Source organism: Argopecten irradians, chromosome 16 (assembly GCF_041381155.1).
Source record: "Argopecten irradians isolate NY chromosome 16, Ai_NY, whole genome shotgun sequence".
Taxonomy (NCBI): domain Eukaryota; kingdom Metazoa; phylum Mollusca; class Bivalvia; order Pectinida; family Pectinidae; genus Argopecten; species Argopecten irradians.
The window spans coordinates 4588952-4612384 of NC_091149.1; the positions used below are offsets into that span (position 1 = coordinate 4588952).

At 33.8% G+C, this 23433-nt stretch overlaps 1 protein-coding gene across 1 annotated transcript; it reads right to left on the reverse strand.

Annotated features, from left to right (window-relative positions):
- Positions 1-718: 718 nt before the first annotated feature.
- Positions 719-15244, reverse strand: LOC138310859 (probable serine/threonine-protein kinase clkA). Its single transcript, XM_069252191.1, has 5 exons — positions 15143-15244; positions 7138-7201; positions 6331-6499; positions 4105-4352; positions 719-1806 (listed from the first exon to the last, which is right to left on the reverse strand). Exons 1-5 carry the CDS (start codon positions 15242-15244, stop codon positions 719-721), a joined length of 1671 nt encoding a protein of 556 aa, XP_069108292.1.
- Positions 15245-23433: the final 8189 nt, after the last annotated feature.

The following is a 23433-nucleotide window of genomic DNA, read 5'->3' on the forward strand; positions in this document are numbered from 1 at the left end:
GTATCGTTTATACTCTGTCAACAATGGAGCATCTTTAGTGATCCCTATAATACAATAGAAAACTGATGCAGTTATACTTGTTGAATATCTTGCCTTCAGTTGAAGCATGTTTCTTTCCATTCAAAAATGAAATGTAGGATATGCTTATTCTTAACAATGTGCAGGGTTTTTTTTTTCTTGAAATAAAAATCGTCATGTTGTCTTGATTTGGGCGACTCAATCATTTAAGATATTACAAATGAGCCAATTTTCGAACTTCATGTAGAGTTGGTTTCTTTCAATCTTTATTGTTTATTGTTGATTTCTTTGTCAGCACACTACAACGTGTTTGTTTGGTTTCGACTTGCACGTTTTCACTGCAACAAATAGCGATCGTATATCGGCGAGTATGATGGCTGAAAGACAAAATATTAGAAAAACTGAAGCGAATACTCCAAGGGCAGTTGCTGAATCCCTCGGATCACTCGCACAACTTAGTCGTCGTATGGTGCTACTTAGTTCAGTTTTATTCACAACTAATTTTGAATGAAGTCTCATCATTCTTTCCATAACGTCTTCCTCAGATGCTGATTGAATGACAGTACAGGTACATTGACAGAGATTCGCAGTAACAGTATTAAAGATTGTTGTTTGTTGAGTTGTCGTAGTCGATTGCGATTGTGTTGTTTCATTCATCAGTGATGTTATGGATAGCGCTGTTGCTGTTGTATTCATCGAATCAGAAGCCAGTGTTGTAGTCGCTGACGGTGTTGGTGATGATGTCGTAGTCGCTGACGATGTTTGTGATGTTGCTGTAGTCGCTGGTGATGTGGGTGATGTTGTTGTAGTCGCTGGTGGTGTTGGTGATGTTGTTGTAGTCGCTGGTGGTATGGGTGATGTTGTTGCAGTCGCTGGTGGTGTTGGGGATGTTGTTGTAGTCGCTGGTGGTGTGGGTGATGTTGTTGTAGTCGCTGGTGGTGTTGGTGATGATGTTGTAGTCGCTGGTGGTGTGGGTGATGTTGCTGTAGTCGCTGGTGGTGTGGGTAATGTTGTTGTAGTCGCTGGTGGTGGTGGTGATGTTGCTGTAGTCGCTGACGGTGTTGGTGATGTTGTTGTAGTCTCTGACGGTGTTGGTGATGTTGTTGTAGTCGCTGGTGGTGTGGGTGATGTTGTTGAAGTCGCTGACGGTGTTTGTGTTGTTGTTGTAGTCGCTGGTGGTGTGGGTGATGTTGTTGTAGTCTCTGACGGTGTTGGTGATGTCGTTGTTCTCTCTGACGGTGTTGGTGATGTTGTTGTAGTCGCTGGTGGTGTGGGTGATGTTGTTGAAGTCGCTGACGGTGTTTGTGTTGTTGTTGTAGTCGCTGGTGGTGTGGGTGATGTTGTTGAAGTCGCTGACGGTGTTTGTGTTGTTGTTGTAGTCGCTGGTGGTGTGGGTGATGTTGTTGAAGTCGCTGACGGTGTTTGCGTTGTTGTTGTAGTCGCTGGTGGTGTGGGTGATGTTGTTGTAGTCTCTGACAGTGTTGGTGTTGTTGTTTCTCCTGCCGTTGATGTTAATGCTATAGTCGATAACGACGCTGTTGTTATCGTTGTAGATACTACTGGTTTCGTTGTTGTTTCGTGAGCCGACGAAGGGATCGGTGTTGTTGCAGTTGTCGTTGTTGACAACGGTGTTGTTGAAGTTGATATAGTCGCTGACGGCGTTGATGTTGTTTCTTCTGCCGTTGAAGTTAATGTTGTAGTAGATAACGCCGTTGTTGTAGTCGTTGCTATAACTGTCGTTGCCGTTATTGGCGCTGTCGTCGTTACAGCATATGTAAGTGCTGAACACTGAACATCTACCCCGGAGTTACCATTGGTAACGGCATACGAGGCAGTATCAACAGCCGCTGAAACAAAATACAAGGTCAAATAAGTTATGAAAAATCACATTTGAAGTATTCATATTTTTACAACATGAACTGCGTGAAAAACATTTCCATACATTTGTCGTATACACACATATCTTTTACATAAAGTCCTTGTTATCATAAAGATAAAAGATGAAGATCTTAAATGATACATGTATATAAATCGAGAACTAATATATTATATAACTTCTCATAAGTGTTCCATAGGGAACATAATTTACAATATAATATACATGTATAATGCCAAAACATCAATTCGTACTCATCGCATACTCGATTAGTGATTCAATTTCAAGAAAGTAAGGTTTAAAAAGCGTAACATACCTTCAAAGCATCCCTTTAAATACAAGACACATCCAGAATCGCTTTGTCGATTTGATTGGTCATCGAAGTGTAGAATATCATAGTTTATATACATGTAACAGGATTGAGTGGTCGGTTTATAGGCATATGCAACGCATTTAGCGTAAGTACAACGGGTGTCACAGAAAGCCAAAGTCACTGTATTATATAACTCATCCTCTATACCAGAACCACGTGCGTCATTGATGGGAGGTATGTTACATGAATCAGCTGTTTTAAATTAAAAAGAGTAAAGACAAAATCAGAATGGTTACGATGGTGTTAATAACCCACTACCTTTCCGGAGCAAAATATAAAGTTTTTTTTCTTTCTTAAAAATATTAATAACATCAGAAAATATATACCGATGCCTAAGATGAGGTTACAACATCAAACATATGCAAGATTTCCTGCGTAATATATGAAAACAGTAGAGAGTCATTTCGCCGTTTTGCCGTCTGACGCAGTGATATTCAACTACCGCGCGGTATTTAGGACGACGGCGGGAAAAATAAGACGACCCGCGTTATGAAAATAAATATTTAATTTATTTATATTAAATTGTAACTTTTGCGACTCTACAAAATCATCAATCTCTTTTTACAATCTCATTTTAAAATTTAAAAGTCGTTTCAGAAAGGTAGTGGATCTGTAAGTGGGATTGTAAAACGAGATTGATAATTATGTAAAGTCCGAACAATGTAATTAAAATAAATCAAATATTAATTTCCATATCGCGGGTCGTCTTATGTTCCTCGCGGTCGTCCTAATTACCTGTCTGTTAGTTGATTATCACTGCGCCAGACAGCAAATCAGCGAAATGAATCTTCACTGTTAACATAGATTACGCAGGGGATATTGCAATTATTTGGTGTTGTTACCTCATTTTAGGCTATCAATAGATATTTGCTAATGTTTTTGGTTTTTTTTTAGAAACTTAAAAGTTTTGTTTCGGAAAGGTAGTTCAAACATCCACTAAGATACAACAAAAATTTCAAAAATATGAGCTAGTACTATTATAGAATATGATATTTTGGAATGTGGAGAAGATTATTCTGTTATGGTATGCACCAGTTTATAAAATTACAAACAGAGGATATTGCATGAGTGGCTATGTCATATGAAATTTGTCAAACAAGTTCAATACTTCGATATGCCACAAGCCTTTAGACGAGTGTCATATCAAATTACTTAACGAGTTTGATAAATTTCATATCACATAGTGACGGGTGTAAGATTCTATTTATCACCTAACTTTTATGAATAGAAATATACCCAAAGCTTTAATTTCGTTTCTATATATACAGCAGAAATCCGGCTCGGATGTGACGTTTCCTCTACTAAGACATAGATAATGACGTCAAAACAGCATGTGACATCATATGAAGTATGTATAACAAGGCCGTATGAAATATGAGTTATTATAAAATTTCTTGCTTTTCAACAATTAATTTAAGCCCATAAGAAATACACAAAAAAAAGCTTTTTATCAGCATCCGAAACGCAATCATGTAAAGATGGCAACACCTGATTGATAAATTGATTGTAATATTTGATTCGATAATCTGAACACATGCGTCCCCATATCAACTCGTCCGGATTGCAGATGTTTCGGACTGCCAAATTCCATCTACTTTGTGAATGAACCATTAATTCCCTGGTATTGCCATTCGGATTGTTTCCAGGTAATAAAGTGATGAAGAAAGTTATCTTTTATTTGATTTTTGTGGCAGAGCAAAATAGATAAAGTTAAAAGAGATGTTATTACTCAGGATTATACACATGCGGGTTTAAAAATTACCAATATTCAAACTTTAAAATAGTGATATAACTTTATAAAATTTGTAATGAAAATATATCAATTGAAATCACTCACCTGAGTCAGTTTGACAAATGTAGTATTTATCGGCTGCGCAATTTGATGTAAACCAGTTCGTATTTCCAGTGGCGCGATTTCTGTAAATGCATTCATTTGACGTAGGGGATTTTGGTTCACTAGGATGCCAGTCTGTGTAATCGTTCACATTGTCCATCAACACACAATCGCTGTTCCATGTATATACTGGATATCCATGAACATCGGAAGCTCCACTGTACCCAAGGCCTATCCAGAAGTCTCTGTTCCTACAACAATATAGACTCGTGTGTTGATGTATCAAATATATGAGGATTAATAGAATCTTTCATGGGTCTGTCAAGTGGACAGGGATATCTCAACCCGAGTGAAAGATTTTGGCTGGTCGAGGCTTGCCGAGGGTTGACGGCCGATATCTTTCACGAGGGTTGAGATATCCTTGTCCACTTCACAGACACGTATTTGATGCTTTTTCTTCCATACTTAGCAGATAAAGGACGAAATTCCTGTTGGTTTCCAACTGTATTGATGACGTCACATAATTGTCTAGCGCGTGTGAGCTGTCTTACACCCACCTGTGTAAGACAGAGATATCTTTTCCCTAGCAACCACGGCATATCCCTGTGAAGTATGGGAGAAAAGGATATCTCAACCCGAGAAAAGATTTTGGCTGGTCAACCGGAGGATTATTTTTCTCCCATATTTAAAAAAAAATCAGGTTAGACATTATTTTTATAGTGTTGACAATTAATTACTTCATCGACAATTATCTACGCATGTATCGATGACATCTTTGTCAAGCGCGTGTGAGCTGTCTTTTCCCTACCACGGTAAAAGGCTGTCTTTTCCCTACCACGGTAAAAGACAGAGTTATCTTTTCCCTAGCAACCGCGGGATAACCCTGTCAGGTATGGAAGGAATATCTATTATTGTGAAGGAATTGGACTAGCCACCACGAAGTTTGTCTAATGCGTACCAGCCGAATGCTCCATACAGTTGAGCTTTTCCATTGTACTTGGCAGACATATGTGTAATTAGTTATATGTGCCCTATTTTTCATACGGACGAATCACGAAGCGCGTATGATGTGTTATTCGCCACAAAAAGTTACCAACTTCCTGCAATACCTACGATCCATAGGTTTTAATTTGGAAAGTCAACTGTAAATGATTTTTGGGTAGTGCTACTAAAATCATTTTAATTACGTGCAGTGAAATTAGTACATACGGTCATAAAGACAATTGGTTGTCAAAAAATTATTTTACATTTTTACATTATTATTAGTAATTGTAAAGTGATTTCTGCATGTTTGTCACCGAAACATACATAATGCATTAAGAACACGAATTTTACAGTGCATAAAGCGTGTTGTAACTAAAGTTAATGTAATTTTCAGTCCATTTGAACAGCTTAATTCACCAAATAGGATGGTTTTAAATAGAATATTTCAAGATGCTCCACCGCTGACAAATGACATTTTTTCACTATCAAAAACACGAGCAGACGATTAAGTATTTTTTCTTCAGTTACTTTCTTTACACCATTACCACCATTGAAAAGTTTGAGCTTCTCACTTCACTTCAAGTTAAAGTTACAAAAAATAATTAATTGCATCCCGAAAAAAATCCGTGGCACTGTCACAATATCCTATATGGAATGAAGTACTGATTGCGCATGCACCAAAGGCAAAGTAAATTAATTTATAATATTTTTTGTGTTAATTAGACATATACAACATGTATATACACGGTTAAACACCAATCATTGTTCAAGTGATTAATATCATTTATGCTCTGTCGTCGGTGGAGCATCTCTAAGAAAAAAATAGCATGTCAAAATTTTAGTCCAGTTATGGTATATCTAGCTTTAAGATTTGAGAGCACATAGCTATATAATTGATGTATTAATGATATGTATCTCTACATCCGTGATTTACAAATAAATGTTATTTCATGTTTAAGTCAATCAGAGAAAGGTATAATACCGTCTTAAATTACTGTCAGAATGGTGTAAAGCTTAAAACAACATAGACGTTGATTTAAACTTCAGATGTGGCGTACATTGTTAATGACGTCATCGATGTTGACACGTAACTAACTATTTTCATGTGTCTATGGTGCAATGAACTTATCTGTAAAAAAGAAATACATGTATCACAGACTGAAATATCACTATTTCTAAATATAAGGGTATACCGTACTACACTAATCAAAATCTTAAGCTGTCACAATAACTAATCCAACTTACATATCTGCTTGTGATTTCCAGGGTTCAAGATCCGCAAAATCTCCGACTTGGGTAGCTATAGCGGCGGAATCGTCCTTGTAGAGATACCCACCTTTCATATTACACACTAACGATGCTTCGTTCCATGTCTGCTTTTCCGTCATAAAAGTGAGTATCCGCTTAACTGCATCTGAACAGAAGAGTTAACATTTTTCTAAAAATACCACTCTTATCAATAATTCTTAAAACAGTTTACAAAAACTTTATATGGGGGATCTTACATGTGTGGCTATGTGATATAAAATTTATCAAACGAGTAGCAGTTTACATCTACTACGAGTTCAATAATTGACACGAGTTTGATTTTCATATCACATAGTAACGAGTGTATGATTCTGTTTATCGCATAACTTTTATTAATAGAAATGACGTCACATGATTGTTTAAGTAGACGGAAGTCGAATTTCTACTGTTATATAGATGAAATGACGTAAAAACTGCATGTGACGTCATAATAGTGTTATTACATATGTGCCTTACGATATTTATGACATGACCGTATGCCATGGCTGGACGAACCAGTTATGTGATAACATATGATATAATATGGTGTTTTTTTTTATTTGTCCGGTATCGTTATATTAAATAACCTCAAGTCGATAAAAGACATCTTGCAATCAAAACAGACAAATCTCGCTATAAAGGGAAATAAATTAAAATATTTTTTCATGAAATTTGATATGGAACACCGAAATAGTTAAATTTTAACATAGTTCGAGATTTAAATACTCATGATGACGAGTTTCAACTGTATAACAGGAAACTTACATGTTTGGGGAATTCGAGATATCAGAAACACCAGCAATACTGTGTAGTACGCTCCCATACTATCCTGAAATAAAAAATACTGAATCAATACTTACAAACTCTTATATTATGGAAATTATCACGCTAAGTAAATTGAAAATCAATCTACGGAATAATTAAATCTTACACGAATGTGTACATGTTTATTGTAACCCGTAATATGTATAGGAGAAACACCGAAAACTGTGGAATAGTTAAGTTAATACATTTTTTTTAAACACGGTAAGGGCCGAGAACTATTCATTATCTTGACTATTCCACAGTTTGAGGTGTTTCTTACACTTCAAACATGACATCTAATGTAACTGGTACTCTTCACTATTACACTGGGTATTGCTTAACTATTCCACAGCTTCAGGTAAACCCTTACTACCTATTTAAACCTTGAGACCTATTATTAATTCATAACCTCAACGGGAGAACAAGATTCATGATTTGCATGATTTTTTGAAAGATCCATGCACAGGTACTATATGGTACACACACTGAAATATTTACTTAGATTAGTTTTCACTGTTAAACATGGAGGACCATAAATTTCTGTATGCAGATTTGAACACAGTAGTGATGATATTTTGATATAAGCCTATAAGAATTACAAAATAGATAATTAATTAATCAAATTTTATCTAAAGTGATTTGGACAAAAAATGAAAAATGTTGTAAATTTGTTTGATAGATACCGTTTTTTATGGAATAGGAAGTGCTTTGGATAACGAAATATGAAAAGAAAAATCATGTCAAGCATCTGTAATTTCATTCAACATTTATCTCATGGAATTTAATCGTAATCTTCTCTCTTCTGGATTTGTTAACATGAATTCTTTTCTAGGTTATGGATACGATGGCCATGAAATAAATGAGGACATTTTTTTGGAATGAAGTGATGAAATTGTATATATCGGTGTTATGAAATTTAGTTAAAAATACATCACGACAATGTTGAAAAGTACCTTGGTGTAAGGATATATTTCTAACTAAATTGCTAAGCTATGTTCACCAGTCTCTACATTTACCTTCAACTGTAGAATAGTTATCTTTTCCCATTGTTCACAAACTATTCCACAACAAAAAGTAACTATTCCAAAGTAGTAGGTGATAATAGTACACTTTGCTACGACTATACTTCAAGCTATAACAATAGATGACATCACAGCCATGTTATAAAAGTTAGTAAACACGAGGCTTGCCGTGTGTTGACAGCAAAATTTGAGTTATGTCATTGCACCGTCATCACAAAAATGTCAACCAAAATAAACACCGTTTGTGAATTTAATATTAAAAGGTCACCTACAAAGGTCACCGTTGCTAAAAATAGATTGTTGTGGGAGAATTTAATGTTAAAAGGTCACCTTCACAGGTTACTGTTACTAAAGAGAGATTGCTTTGGCAAATGCTGGTTTCCAAGCGATAACTGGAGAGCGGGTTGATGGATTTCGTTGAAACTACATAGTTATAATAAAACACATATTGTGACTGAATTTTGGGTCAAAGGTGAACTACAAATGTTACTGTTACTAAAAATAAATTGCTTTGCCAATTGCTCATTTCCAGACGGGTTGAAGGATTTTGTTGAAACTTCAAACGACGGTAGTCTTTAAAAGAAAGTGCTTGTGATGAAATTTGGGGTCTAAAGTGAACTATAAAATAATGGCACTGTTACTAATATATGTTTTATGATTAGTATAATAGTGTGACGTCAACAATATCCAAATATCCAGAATGCTTGTTTTTTGTGTCATCAAGGTCTGCATAATTCCATGATAAAATATGCGTATACAGCTGATTCATAAGCCAGAGCATTGAAAATTATTTGAATGCTCGCGTGTCCGCTCTTTTTTAGGACGGACCTTGCGTTATGCTAATTAAGAGTTCGAGTTCGATTGATTTGATAACGCTGTAGTTTAATGTCGTGTTGTCTTATGACCTTTACTAGCTGATGTCGTGCTACCCCGAATACTTTGCAGAGTACGTCCACATAATACCGACGTTAATTGAAAGGTTGCGTTCCATGTCTTTAGAAATTAATGATGTATTTTAATTTATGAGTCATCGAAACTGATTAAAGTGTCTGTCATTTGCTAAATATAGACTTTATTCGATCTATTCTTTTATCCAGTCTATATTATATTACAAGTGAACTCGCTTTTAAGTGTGACCTTTAAGTCATGAATGTGCGATGATAATTGAAATACTAGGCAAATAAAGCCTACATGCAAATATTGATTGGTCAAATATTTGTCATTGATTAATGGCAATAAATATATAAATGAATTTGTATTTATATCGAATTTAAATGTAAGCTTCAGTGCAGTAATTAAAGAATAAGTTGGACTTGTCTTTAAATATATCTTAGCTTACATAGATTATATCCAGACATGTTCTATGCTTTTACTAAAATTCAATAAAGATAATGCAGCCTAGGAATGTAATGGATTAATGATATTGACACGTCAAACGTCATAGATAATTAAAAGATCTTTATGAAGTAAACATAATTAATAATCATTAGAGATGTTTATCAAGGCACCTTTGATATTTTCATATAGGATAACAAAATCTACCTTCATTAGTTTGCTGATGGATTGATAGCGAATGACATTATACAATTATTGACTTTTTGTAGGTTAATACGAGGAATTGTTAAACCTCAGAAAGGTGATATTCCCTGAGGCCAAAGGCCGATGGAAATATAACCTTTCAAAGGTTAAACAATTCCTCGTATTAACCTACAAAAAGTCAATAATTGTTTTGTTATATGAAACGATGCAATGGCACAAGTTTTGATTTTATACTAGATGTAAAGTTAACACCTTCCCATTCTCATCGGTACATTTGTACCGATATGACTTTGATAACGTCATCAACCAAGTTCGAAGGCGTCACATTAACCTTTATATTCCTCGTAGAAACGAAATATTTATATCAATTAGTTCGCTCTAGGTTTCCGTCGAAATATCGTCCGTTAAAAAGTGCCGAAAATGCCATTAAATTTGCCACAATATTCATGAATAAACCGCTCGGAAAGTGAATATAAAATATCTCAGTGTTGTTATGACATATATCAAACGAAAATTCGCGACGTTACTTACAAATGTGTAACATGATGACGTTACGTTTCATTTACGTTTATCGTAACGTCATGATCATGATCCTGGAGAAGCTCATTGGATGATTGTTTATCTATATTAAATTTCGTGCACAAAACAACGGGTGTTCTGGATCCACTTTGAAATAGAGTTAGGATTGGTTGAATATAGAACTATTCGTAAAAGATTGACAGACGAACTATTTGTAATAAATTCATACAAGTTTTGTTCGGTAAATTCATTCAAATCAACTTTTTTGTGAGTGACGACCGGTTCATTATTCTTATAGGCTAGGCGAGTCCCACATGCAACCCCCCCACCAAACCTCCGATTTCTTAACCCTTATGACCCGCTGATCACAAATCAAAATGTTAACATTGCATAAGTTGGGATGAACTTCCGGTTATGACGTCATCAAAATGGCCGCCATCTCGAATTTCAATAAAAATGAAAAATAGTCATAACATCGACATTTTTCAACCGAAGTAGACAAATGAGGTATCAAAATGATCACAATAGAACAACAAATACAAATCAGGAGTACAATATCCAATATATGTAGCTATTGTTACGCAGATAATGAAAAAATAAGATTTTAATCTCAAAAATGGTAATTTTTCAGCAAATTTTTCATATTTGGCTTGACGCAGCGAAAGTGTTTCCCCAAAAAAAATTATTATTCCTAATCATTTATTTGATATCTTGTCAATCAGTAAATACAACAACAAAAAGAAAAGAGAATTATTGTTATACAATCATTTGGTTTACAAAATGTCATCGGATTCGTATACAGGGCATATGATTGTTATTTTTTTCAAACCACCGACACTACAGTTTCCTGTTGTCTTAGAATGTCCTGAATATAACATTGGCTATTGACGATTTAGATCTTAAACAAAAGTGGTCAAATTAAAATGGCTAAAATTTAAAAAAAATCTTCTTTTGAATTCAAAGATTTGATGGAACCAGATACTCTTCATAGATTGAAAGGTTTTAAGACTCATTACAAGAATTGTGAATTTCATGGCCCTGGGATCTCAGATTTTTCTTAACCATTATTGCTTAGTTTTCATAGAAAATGAGTCAAACTGGGTTAGAATCATTAGCTTGAGATAGCATTTTAACATCTTATCAATATTGGTCCTAGCTGACCCCCAGGGGCCAGAGGGGCGGGGCCAAAAGGGGTCAAAATGACTAAAATTTGAAAAAATATTTCTCCTGAATTCACAGATTTGATGGAACCAAATAATATTCATACATTAAAAAGTCACTTTTATAAAATCACTGACTGACTTCAAGGGCCTGATGGACCAATATATATAGTGTTTATACGTCTTTGTTTCATTCTGTATATGAAGTCAGGTGACCGTTAAGGCCCATGGGCCTGTTGTTTACATATTTAAGCATAACTTGTCCTATAAAATGAAAAGCCGCTGGCGGTCATTGTAGCTATGTACAAAAAGTAGCTACAGAACTGTCATTTGTATTCTTATTGATGAATTGATAATAATGGTGTATTGTAGCTTTACGTCAGATAGACAAGTTTTGATCAAAACGCTTACAGATCTACTTTTTGTCGTACAAGTACAAAACAGTCTATAAAGATAAACCAAGAATTCAAGAAGCAACGGCCTAAATAGTCAATATATCAACAAGGCAAATTGTGATATTCGAACGGTGTTCATATTGATTTTATACTACGTTTAATGTAGCTACTGTTTAAACATTTTAATCAATTAAACAGTTTTGTTTGGTTTTGGAACATTACCTACTCAGTACTTCATAAAATTCGGGATTAAAGCTCAACAATTATACTTAATACTGGAAGACAATTTTTCATATTCATTTCTTAATCTATAATAAAAAAAGAAAGCTTTATTTTTAAGGATTTTTTTTTACTTTTCATATATCATAAGATGTATTTCTTTTTCCGATCGATATTGATTTTTATTAACTATTATTTTACTTTTTTAATTTGAACAAAAACCGTCAAATTGGATGCAAGCAATTTACAGGTGTGCACAGCTTTAAAACATATTGTGTATTCGGATATTTAGGTCAAATTGGTCAGATCAGCGTTGGTACCAGCCGCAGATATAAAATACTAAATGTTTGTTACAAGATAAAAATGCATCAAAATTTGATTTTTCATATGTAGGAATCAATTACACTGTCAAGTGATATAGACAAATTAAGAAAAGTTCGCAAATATGCAATGTATTCTTAGACTAGATATTCTAAATAAGGAAGAAAGAATAGTGTATTGATTCAGAAAAAAAATCGATTGAATTTAATTGAATTTGTTCTTGGAATGTATTATAATATATTTCAAAATAGTCGTAGACTACTTTTAGCTGATACGTTGCTATTTGCATACGATTAGGAAAAAGAACGCATTTTTGTAAAAAAAAAAAATGCGGATTAATACGTTTGTTTTCTTACCTTGGTTTTCAGTAAATAGTATGTATATATTGATCAATAATCATGTAGTCTGAGAGATAATTTTGTCAGTTTTTTTATAACTGGTCGTCATATTTTTAGGCTGTAATTGAATGAGTTCATGAGGTGGAGGAAAGCCAAAGCACCCGGAGAAAATCAACTGACTGTGGTCCGCATCTGACAACTGTCCAATGCTGTTCGAAAAGAGGTTGAGGGTTAGTGGAATAATTATCAAAGCAACCAGTAGCGGTAAAGTAACACACACATAATCAGATGAAGATATTCATATCTATTATTAATTTTAAAGATGTTCCACTGCCGACAAAGGATAAAAGACACCAATCACTTGATCAACAACTAAAGTTCCATCATGTATATAAGTGTCTTGTTAATACAAAAATACATATAATTTATTTTTTTAACTGATTTTGATTTTGGGGCATGCGCAATCAGTGCTTTATTTCATATCGGGCATAGTGGCATAGACTTTTTTCGAGACGCAATCAATTATTTTTTAATATTTTTTCTTCAAGTAAATTAAGAAGCTCAAACTTTTCAATTGCGGTAATGTTGTAAATTAAGTAACTTTTGTAATTAAAGAAAAAACAATTATTCATCCCTCCTTTTTTGCTAAAGAAAAAATTGCCATTCGCCAGCAGTGTAACATCTTTAAAGTTATATATGTCATATTTGTTCAAGAATCAAGAAGAGTTTTTCATTATTTATTGACCACGAACAGTCACCAGCAATTTAATGCATAGTTTTAAATTTACAAGTACAAATAAGAGCTGGAAATCATTTTGGCAGTAGATCTACTGCCATACATCATTGTATTAACACAACAGTGCAATTAAATGAAAACATATTGGCAGACAATGAAGCCCTATTGTTGTCTACAATGTCATTTCATATTTTACAGTATTGGTAATTGTAAAGTGATTTCTGCAGGTGTATTTCCATCTTAACATACATAAGGCATAAATAACAAGATTTTTACAGAGCACAGCACCCGTGTTCTCACCAACGATTATAAGGTGTAATGTTTATGTGACCATTTGAATGATTTCCACAGCTTTATTCATTAAACATCATGGTTTTTTTAACCATGGAGAGAAAAACATGTCAAAATTTCGCCCAGTTACGGCACATATAATTATCTTTTCTTTGTTTTCATGCTAAATCTGACTTTATGATTAGCCATTTGACTTCACAATAGAGATATTGACGTTTCGTATTGTTTCAAAAAAATAATCCCTTAAAAAATTACTAAAATGATGCATTTAAACACTTTATTTCATCAACCAGGCGTATGTACACAATTAGTAAACAATTTATACCCAGATGAAATTTGAAAAATTGTGACATCAATACTTAAATGACTTTTATTTCGGTCATTATGTATTTAATGATAGTCAGTCAATCTGTCTTGTCCTACACTTGCCGGATAGTCTATCGCATAAAAATCAAAAGTTTTTAAGATATTTAGAATGATGTTAATAAACGAAAGGATTCCATAGATACCTGACATATATCGTATCAAAACACACAAAAAAATAGCGAAAATGTTAAAAATAATTACGAATAATGAATAATCATAATTAAATGATATCAATCCAAAAAAAATAAATAAAGAAATAAACGCATCATCGTACTCACATCATTCCGCATTGGATCAGTCAAGTAAGATGCCGGTTCAGTAACCTCACGATGAAATATACACCTATCTCGCTTACAAATGCTCGTTCAGGCATTTATTGATCATTAAACGTAATTCTGTTATGCTTCTCCACAAGGCGAACGATCGATAGGAAGTAATCGAAATCTTACCAGAGCAGAGTATCAAGTTGGTGTGTTTTAATTCCTTTTGCTATCTTAACTCATTCAATTGGCATTCATATAATTATATTTAGAATACGATAAAAAAATATTATCTCATTCATAGCAATAGGTGTCACAAAAGAGAAGAAAATATGACGTCGTTTTTTATCGAGTTTGACAGGGTTTTACAGGAGAGTTTCACCGAATATAAGGAATTTCATGTGATTTTGAATAGCAGATTGAATGATATAATATATATGGTGGATGATTCGGCCATGTCGCAGTGTTGCATTGAAGATTTCACCATGCGACAGTGAGTCAATGTACAAATCGAAGAGCGACAATACGTCAAACGATTAGATTAGCGACGATCGACAGTTCGACAATGCGTCAAGTTAAGAGCGACAATCTCCCATGCGGCAGTACGATATTACACCAAGTTAGGAATGACATTGTACCATGCAAAGAGCGACAGTGCGATAAACACTGTCTGTTTCGCATAGGCATTGTTGTTTTTCGCTTGGCACATTGTCGCTTTTCGTTCAAGGCAGATTGTCACTTGTCGCTTGGCACATTTTCGCTCAAGGTACATTGTTGATTTTCGCTTGGCACCCTGTCACTTTTCGCTTGGCACCCTGTCGCTTTTCGCTTGGCACATTTTCGCTCTTCCTATGGCATCCCTGTCGCTTATCGTTTGTCACATTTAGCTCTTCGCATGGCATCCTTGTCGCCTTTCGCATTGAGCATAAAAAACAGTGCATATACTTGTGTGTGTTGTTATATAGTACATCTGTCATGTGTAGAATTTAAAGAATTAAAACCAGATAATCAATCATTCTGTCTAATAAACCAAATTAGACATTAGAATAAAACAAAAGCTCGCTCAAGGATTTCAACTCGTTTTGAACATTTAACATTTAAAAGGTAAAAAGTTACAGCACAGCTCGTTTTGGTGAAAATGTATGCAAGGCATCCGAATTTCCGGACTAGTGAATAAAAATAACGCTACGAAAATCCTTCCCTTGACATTTTAGCTCGGATTGTGAGTTTCGGGAATCCACTCTATAAAGTGAACATTATAGAGATAAGAAGACTTCAGACACAATATCCCCCACAATTAATTGCAATATTGAATGTTTTGAAGGAATTTAGTGAAGCTTACTTGCTGTTTAGAAATGTCTTTTTCAAAAGAAAAAAATGCATATGAATGGATCCATTGCTGCGCGAAATAAGTGGCAAGTAGTTATATAAATTGTAGCTAATTGAACGCACATGGATATTTCAAAAATCGAGGATCTTACACTCATGACTATATAGGGATTGGATTTCGTTTTTATGTTAACCATGCTTTTATGGTAAACAAAATCGGCTAGTACTTACGTATAGTGATCAAGCCTAGCAAGTGTCAATATAGTGTTATGAAATTTATCAATCGAGTTCAATAATAATGCTCGTGGCATTTCAAATTCTTTAACAAGGTTTATAACTTTCATATTACATAGTCACGAGTGTAAGATTATGTCTATCAAATAACTTTTATTAATAGAAATATAAGTAAAACTTTTAATTTCGTCTTTATCTAAAAAAGTAAAAATCCGTCTGTGATGTGGCGTATCCTTCTACCGAGACAATCATGAGACGTCATATGTAGATTTTGACGTCAAACCTACATGTGACGTTATAATGGTGTTATTACATGTGTGTCTTACGGTTTTATGACATGGTGTATGATAGTCAGGACGGGCCAGTGATGTGAAGAAATTTAATACACGTTGTAAAACTTTTTATTTCTTCTCTATCTGAAACAGAAAAAATCCGTCTCTGATGTGACTTTTCCGTCTACTGAGACAATCGCGTTATACTACACGTATAGTGAAATTATTGATAAGATATTGCCTTGGTCAATTCGTATAAGAGATCACATCAAGGCTATTGCTATTTGCGTAAAACAACCATACCGCCGCAAGTATATTGAAACAAAACAAAAAAAAACACGTTATTCTTACATTCATTCCGAACTATCTTGTGATCAATTATGATACAAAAATAGCCTCGAGTATGAGAAAACATTGTATTTATTGATTTTGTTATAAATGATATTTGATATAATAGTTTATCGCTATTATACTCCAAAATAAATTATCACATTATCATTAATAGACAGCGGTTAAATAGCTTAAGAATCCATTTATGCTTACACTAATGGCATTGACAAATCTATTCATAATAGAGATACAAACACGGCAATTAATGAGCTGTCATTTTAAAATTCAATCTTTGTCCTTCATCTACAGTTCATGTGAATAGAGCTTCCTAGAGAAGGCCTTCTTACTATCCCTAGTGCAGTTGTACTGCCAACGGAACTTATACCCAGATATTTTTTTTAAAATGTGACATCAATGCTTAAATGACTTTAATGTCGGTCATTATTGTGTGTATTTGAAATATGACAATATACTTCAATATATCGGTTTGAACCTACTTATAGATTCAAACGATAAACAATAGAATATTATATAATCGAGTGAAAATAATAGTAAAGCTATGGCGTATGCAGACTTGGCAATAGGACCGCAGAAATTAAATGAAAACCTATGATTGGTTGAAATGTATAGGCCCGAAGGAGTACTTGATTGGTGTATTTCCTAGTGACTCCAGGTCGGTCGTGTTGTGGGAACCTTTGATTCTCGCTGAAATGGAGACGTGTTCATTAATTAAAGTGCGTTTATGTGTATAAATAACTTTAGTCTTAAGGGTAATGGTGTAACTGGACAGTGTTATGAGTTATTAAGTTACTATTCACGCCTACAAGTTTAAATTCTGCCATTAAATTATATCTGCTTATATTTATATGTGTTTTGTTGCGTTTAGATTGAATAAGAAGAAAAACAATTGCATTATTTCACAATTTAAAAAGAATTTCCATAAGTGTCTAGATCCTTTGTTAAGAAAACACTTAATTAACATATGAATTATCTATTTCTGTTTTGTCTACCTATCTGTCTCCTTGTCTGTCTATCCGTCAATGTGTCCGTTTGTTCTTTAGTCATTTTATAGGAGTCTGGATGTGTATGGCTGTTACCGTTTTACAAAAGATATTATCTTCATACGTTCAAATTAAATATGTATACTAGGGTCTAATGTAGATTGGAAATAAGAAGTATGAGGAGTGAATAAATATGTACTTAGGAAATGAAAGTAAGGAAATAATGTGTATGGTTAGTGAATAAGTATGTACTATAGAGATTATTTTGTGAGTGAGGAAACGATGAGTATGATGAGTCAATACATATGTACTAAAGATTATTATGTTTGTACTATCGATTGTTTTGTGTGCCTATCCTTGTGTCTCATGTCTGTCCTTGTGTCTCCTTGTGTGCCTCATGCTGTGTCCTTGTGTCTCTGTCTGTCTTCTGTGTCTTATGTCTGTCCTGTCTTGTGTCTTATGTCTGTCTTTTGTGTCTCATGACTGCCCTTGTGTCTCATGTATGTCTTTGTGTCTCATGCCTGTCTTTGTGTCTCATGTCTGTCTTTTTGTGTCTCATGACTGTCCTTGTCTCTCATGTCTGTCCTTGTGCCTTATGTCTGTCTTTGTGTCTCGTGGCTGTCCTTGTGTCTCACGTCTGTCTTTGTGTCTCATGCCTGTCTTTGTGTCTCATATCTGTCCTTGTGTCTTATGTCTGTCTTTCTGTCTCATGTATGTCCTTGTGTCTCATGACTGTCTTTGTGTCTCATGTCTGTTCTTGTGTCTCATGTCTGTCCTTGTGTCTCATGTCTGTCTTTGTGTCTCATGTCTGTCTTTGTGTCTCATGTCTGTCTTTGTGTCTCATGTCTGTCCTTGTGTCTCATGTCTGTCTTGTGTCTCATGTCTTCTCTGTCTCTGTCTCTCTGTCTCATGTCTGTCTTTGTGTCTCATGTCTGTCTTGTGTCTCATGTCTGTCTTGTGTCTCATGTCGTCCTGTTGTCCTTATGTCTTATGTCTGTCTTTGTGTCTCATGTCTTTCCTTGTGTCTCATGTCTGTCCTTGTGTTTCATTTTTATATATTTTATATTGATTTTTTAAATAAACAACTACAAAAATCAAGGAATACATGATATAACACCTATGTATTTACGAATCCATTATAAGCTAGTCTTGCATTACAGATTCAGCGTAGGAATAGTACAACACACGACGATGTCCCACTGACCAAGCCCGGTCACCTTATAACATTACCTCCGGCCAATTCTGCCTACAAGCCTATGGTGATGGACTTTGTGGTTTTTTCTATGTCATGAAGGAATGTCGACCTTAAATGTCATTGGGTCGCTTTGTCATTATGAATGTTTTATAATGATTTCGTTTTAACCCTAGCGTAAATTTTAATGTTTTTTTTTATTCCCGTACCTGTTTTCGTTCCCCATAAAATATTCATTAAATGTTTTGTATTTCCTCATGTTATATTAAAACGTAGAGAAATGTGTTTTTTTTGTTTGATTGTTTGTTTATTTGTTTGTCTATTTGTGAATTGTTAATACAAATGTGTAAAAGTAACTGTCAGTATGAGTAATTAATTGGTGTTCAAGTACTCTGTATCTTTCTTTTGAATTACATATACGTTTCAAGTTTTTAGATAAGGATGGACAGGAAAAATTCAATATGCAAAACGTGTGAGGAATGACAATTGAACGCAAAAACCAATTTGAAAAATGAATAAAAATAAAACAAAAGCAACTAAAACATGCTGAGAATATATCAATTTGTAAACTTTTTTTGTAATACAATTTATGACTTTTTTTAAGAAAACATAATTGTGGTGTTTGGAAAACTATGTTCACTTCGTTCCGAGGAGTAAAGGCTCTACATCACTTCCGGCGACAAACATGACCTGTTAAAGCGACACGCCCTCTGACGGCGTATTGTGAAATGCATATTCTAATGAAACTGACAACAAACCGCCGCACAGGACTATATTTCCTCGGGGTATCAAGCGTAGTGATTTACGACCTTATCACTCATCACCTTTCATTCCCCTAACCTAATCCACATAACACTTCTTCTAGACAATCAATTAACTTATCACACTGTACTAAACATATATCAAGCCGGTGTTGTAAACTGATTAAATTCTAATTTACATCATAAATATAAAACATCATATAGTTATATTAACAATAAAACAGCAAAACATTGCGCATAATTGTGACAAAAATGATATTGATATAAAAAATATATCTAAAATCCCATTCCTTTAACCAACTAACAGATTTCCGTTTTTTTTCCTCTTATTCTGCCGTTCTATCGTTCTTTTAACAGGCTTTAGTTCTATACACTCATTCACAGATTTTTAAATAGCTATATTAATGATATTATTTAGTGTTATTTCATCAAATAAACACTAAAATCTGAAGAAAAAAATCTCCTGAAAACCTTTGCTCGCTCAAATTTCTTGAGTTTTCAACAAGAACAAAAAAAATCTCTCGCTTGCCCCTATTTTAAAATTCCCAAATCCGAAGAACAAGAAATCAAATTGGAATGGCCTAATGCTTTAGTTATTTCAGTATGTTTAATTACAATGCTCAAACTGTACATATAAATACTGACCGAATTTCTATTTGTTAAGTCAATGTACTTTGTACACAAAATTAAAATATATAAACATGCATATAATACCCTTGGAAAGTACATGTAAACCAAACTTCAAAAGAATAATATTAATATAGTTTGGTTAGAGAACTGTTATTGTGTACTTGTGTAAGGCAACGTGGTTCAAATTTGGGTTCAATAATTTCTTTACCATCGTTTTTTGAAATATAAATGTATACTTCAAATTATTATCTATTAACCGAGTCTGGTTCGGAAAGGTTAAAATTGTACTTAGGTTTTTCTGCTATAAACACAATGAAATGTTTTCTGATATAAGCAATTTGCACGCTACACCGATCTGTTTACAGATTTCCACAAGTACAGAAGTGTACCTTATGTGCTCCAAGACCCACACATTGTTCCACATGACTTCAAGTCATGTACTTGGTTTAGACTTAAGTGCTTACGCGTGCTGATGGCAGTATCAAATGAATACACAAGCAGGTATAGCTGAGTACAAGCGAACTTTCACAAAAAGTGCGTGAACTGATTAAAGCGTACGATCGATAATATTTTAATTGGAATCATAATACGGAAAGAAAAGTAGTATGATAGCATTTTCCAGAATCAATTACATTCTAAGTTTTCTCTTTCACAATACCATAATTATAAATCAGCATATGGCGTACCAATAGGATCATGAATAAATATAGGTTGAGGACCTATATTTATAGGAGTTGCCATATTCAGATAATACATGTACTTTGATTTCTACTGTCTAATTGCTAATATTTGTGAGGGTTTTAATTTCGCTAATTTCACATATCCATCCAAATTTGTGAAATTTATCAAATTCATGGTTTGACATAGTTTAGCCTGTCGTATGCTTCACACTTTCAAACGCTACAAAGGTAATTCAATTAAACCTATGAAAATAAGTTCCACAGTAAATCGTGAAGTTTAACACCTACGAAATTTAACAAATGTAGGGTATTTCACTTTGGCTATTATCTACGGACAACCTTTAAGGATATTTAATCAAAAAGTATTTGTAATTTTCCAAAAAATATCTCTGTTGTTTGTAGCGATTTTCTTGATAAAAAGTGGGTATTTTTTTTTCATTTTTTTAGATTTTTATTGCTTGTAAAACATTTATATTGAAATTTCAAGATGTAACCCAATTTGCGTCTATTTTGAGAATGTGTATTTATTACTTGTTGTAGAGAGTCGAATTTTTATCCTTTTAACGAAGTTCATTTCTACAGTAATTATGTTGCAGGATGTGCAGGTTGATTGTGATTATGATATTAAGCATTTAATTATGAACTATAACAATTTAGATTTTATTTAAATATTATTATATTTTTGTTAAAGAACATTGTATGCCTGAATCATTATTCGTGTTTTTAACTGGATGGTTACATGAGTCTTATGACCAGCGGTCAGTCAGGCCCATCAGGTGAGTAACTGACCTATAGACATTCATAGACGCAGGTGTGTTCAGGGAATGGCCGAGGCGTCAGAGCGTGTCCGATAAACGTTAGGCACGAATACCTGTATTCTCATAAGTGGTGGTCGCGTGCCCCGAAACGTTATATGTAGCGTGACGGCACGTAAAACTCTTCACTTCACTTCATAAGTGGTGTTGTAGGTTAATACGTCAAACAATGATAATAACAATGATTATAGCACAAGCATGATTTGATCCAATTGACCTATCGCATGTAAAGGGTAAGAGAGAGTGTGTCAGTTCACAAACAAAAACCTGGTCAGGTCTGGTGCCTCTAAACCATCGTCATCTCAATACAGAATTGATTTCATGCATAACTGAACATTATTTATCATTTGCTTGTCATGGGTACGTAATCAACAATCAATATGCAGATGAAATATATCTTACATGAAAAAGCACTTAGAGCGTTGAATGTTCCTTACTTTAGAAAATATATATACCACTAGAATAACTAATTATCATTATGCCATTCTTTTAGCGTGAGCAATACACATGTGTGATGACATTTATTCTACATTACCAAAGGTAAATTATTCCTAAACAGAGCGTAACTTATTTGTTTCATTTGTGAAATTGACGATGCCAATCAAAGTGAAATGCACTTCCTTAAGTAGATGTGTTGGAATCATTAATACATGAAGAGTCTGTTCCCATTTCTAAAACTCTATGAATATCTACTATCTAAATATCTATTGTCAACTAGATTTCTTTATGGTGATTATTTCCTAAAATTCTACTGTAACTTACATTAAAACGCGGCAACTCATTTTTGTGAAGTTCATGGGATATATTTACACTCAAAGACGGATTAAGTAACAGTAACCAGAGCATAGTTACTGGTGCTAGAATTGCAACTGGACTCATAAATTGATAAGACTTTCTCTTCCTTTTTGCATCAACATAAACGCAAGACTTCAAAATTATTGATTACTTTCATATTGGGTTGACTGATGGCAAGTCTAAACTACAGTGAACTAGGTTAATACGAACTCGACGGGAACGAGATTAAACTTAGAGTTATCCGAATGTTTGAATTAAGCGAGTTATCAAGTCTACTGACAATCTCTTTACTTAGTACATATATATAAACCTACTATAGACCTACATATTAGATAGATAATTAGTGTCGTTTTTACATCCATGTACAAGTGTTGTAGGTTGTCATTATAGTGTGACGATATAAAATAAGTATTGAATTTACAATAGCCATACAATTTGGAATATATAAAATAACGCAAAATATAATCATGTACAAATATTGTAAATTGTCATTTTGAATTTACTGTGTGAAATAAGTGTTTTATTTAAAATAGCCATACAATTTGGAATATATAAAATAACGCAAAATATAATCGTCTACAAATGTTGTAAATTGTCATTTTGATATTTTATTTAATACTGGTGTGAAATAAATCTGTGTATATTTATTTACAATAGCCATACAATTTGGAATATATAAAATAACGCAAAAATATAATCGTCTACAAATGTTGTAAATTGTCATTTTGAATTTACTCTGTGAAATAAGTGTTCTATTTACAATAGTCATACAATTTTAGAGTATATAAAATACCGCAAAATGTACAAATGAAGTAAGTTGTCATTTTATTATCACTTCCAAATATGTGAAAAAAGTATAGTCATACAATTTTTTGAGAATTATATAAAAGGATATGCTTAATGTGAAAGTTACAAGGAGGATCGTGTATGTGTTGATGTTATGAGAAACTGCCGATGTGGAGTTTGGGTCGTTATTCATGCTGTTGTTTTGAATTTATGTCTAGTTACATGAGGGTAGTGCACTCTTACTGAGACATTGACATGTCGAAAAC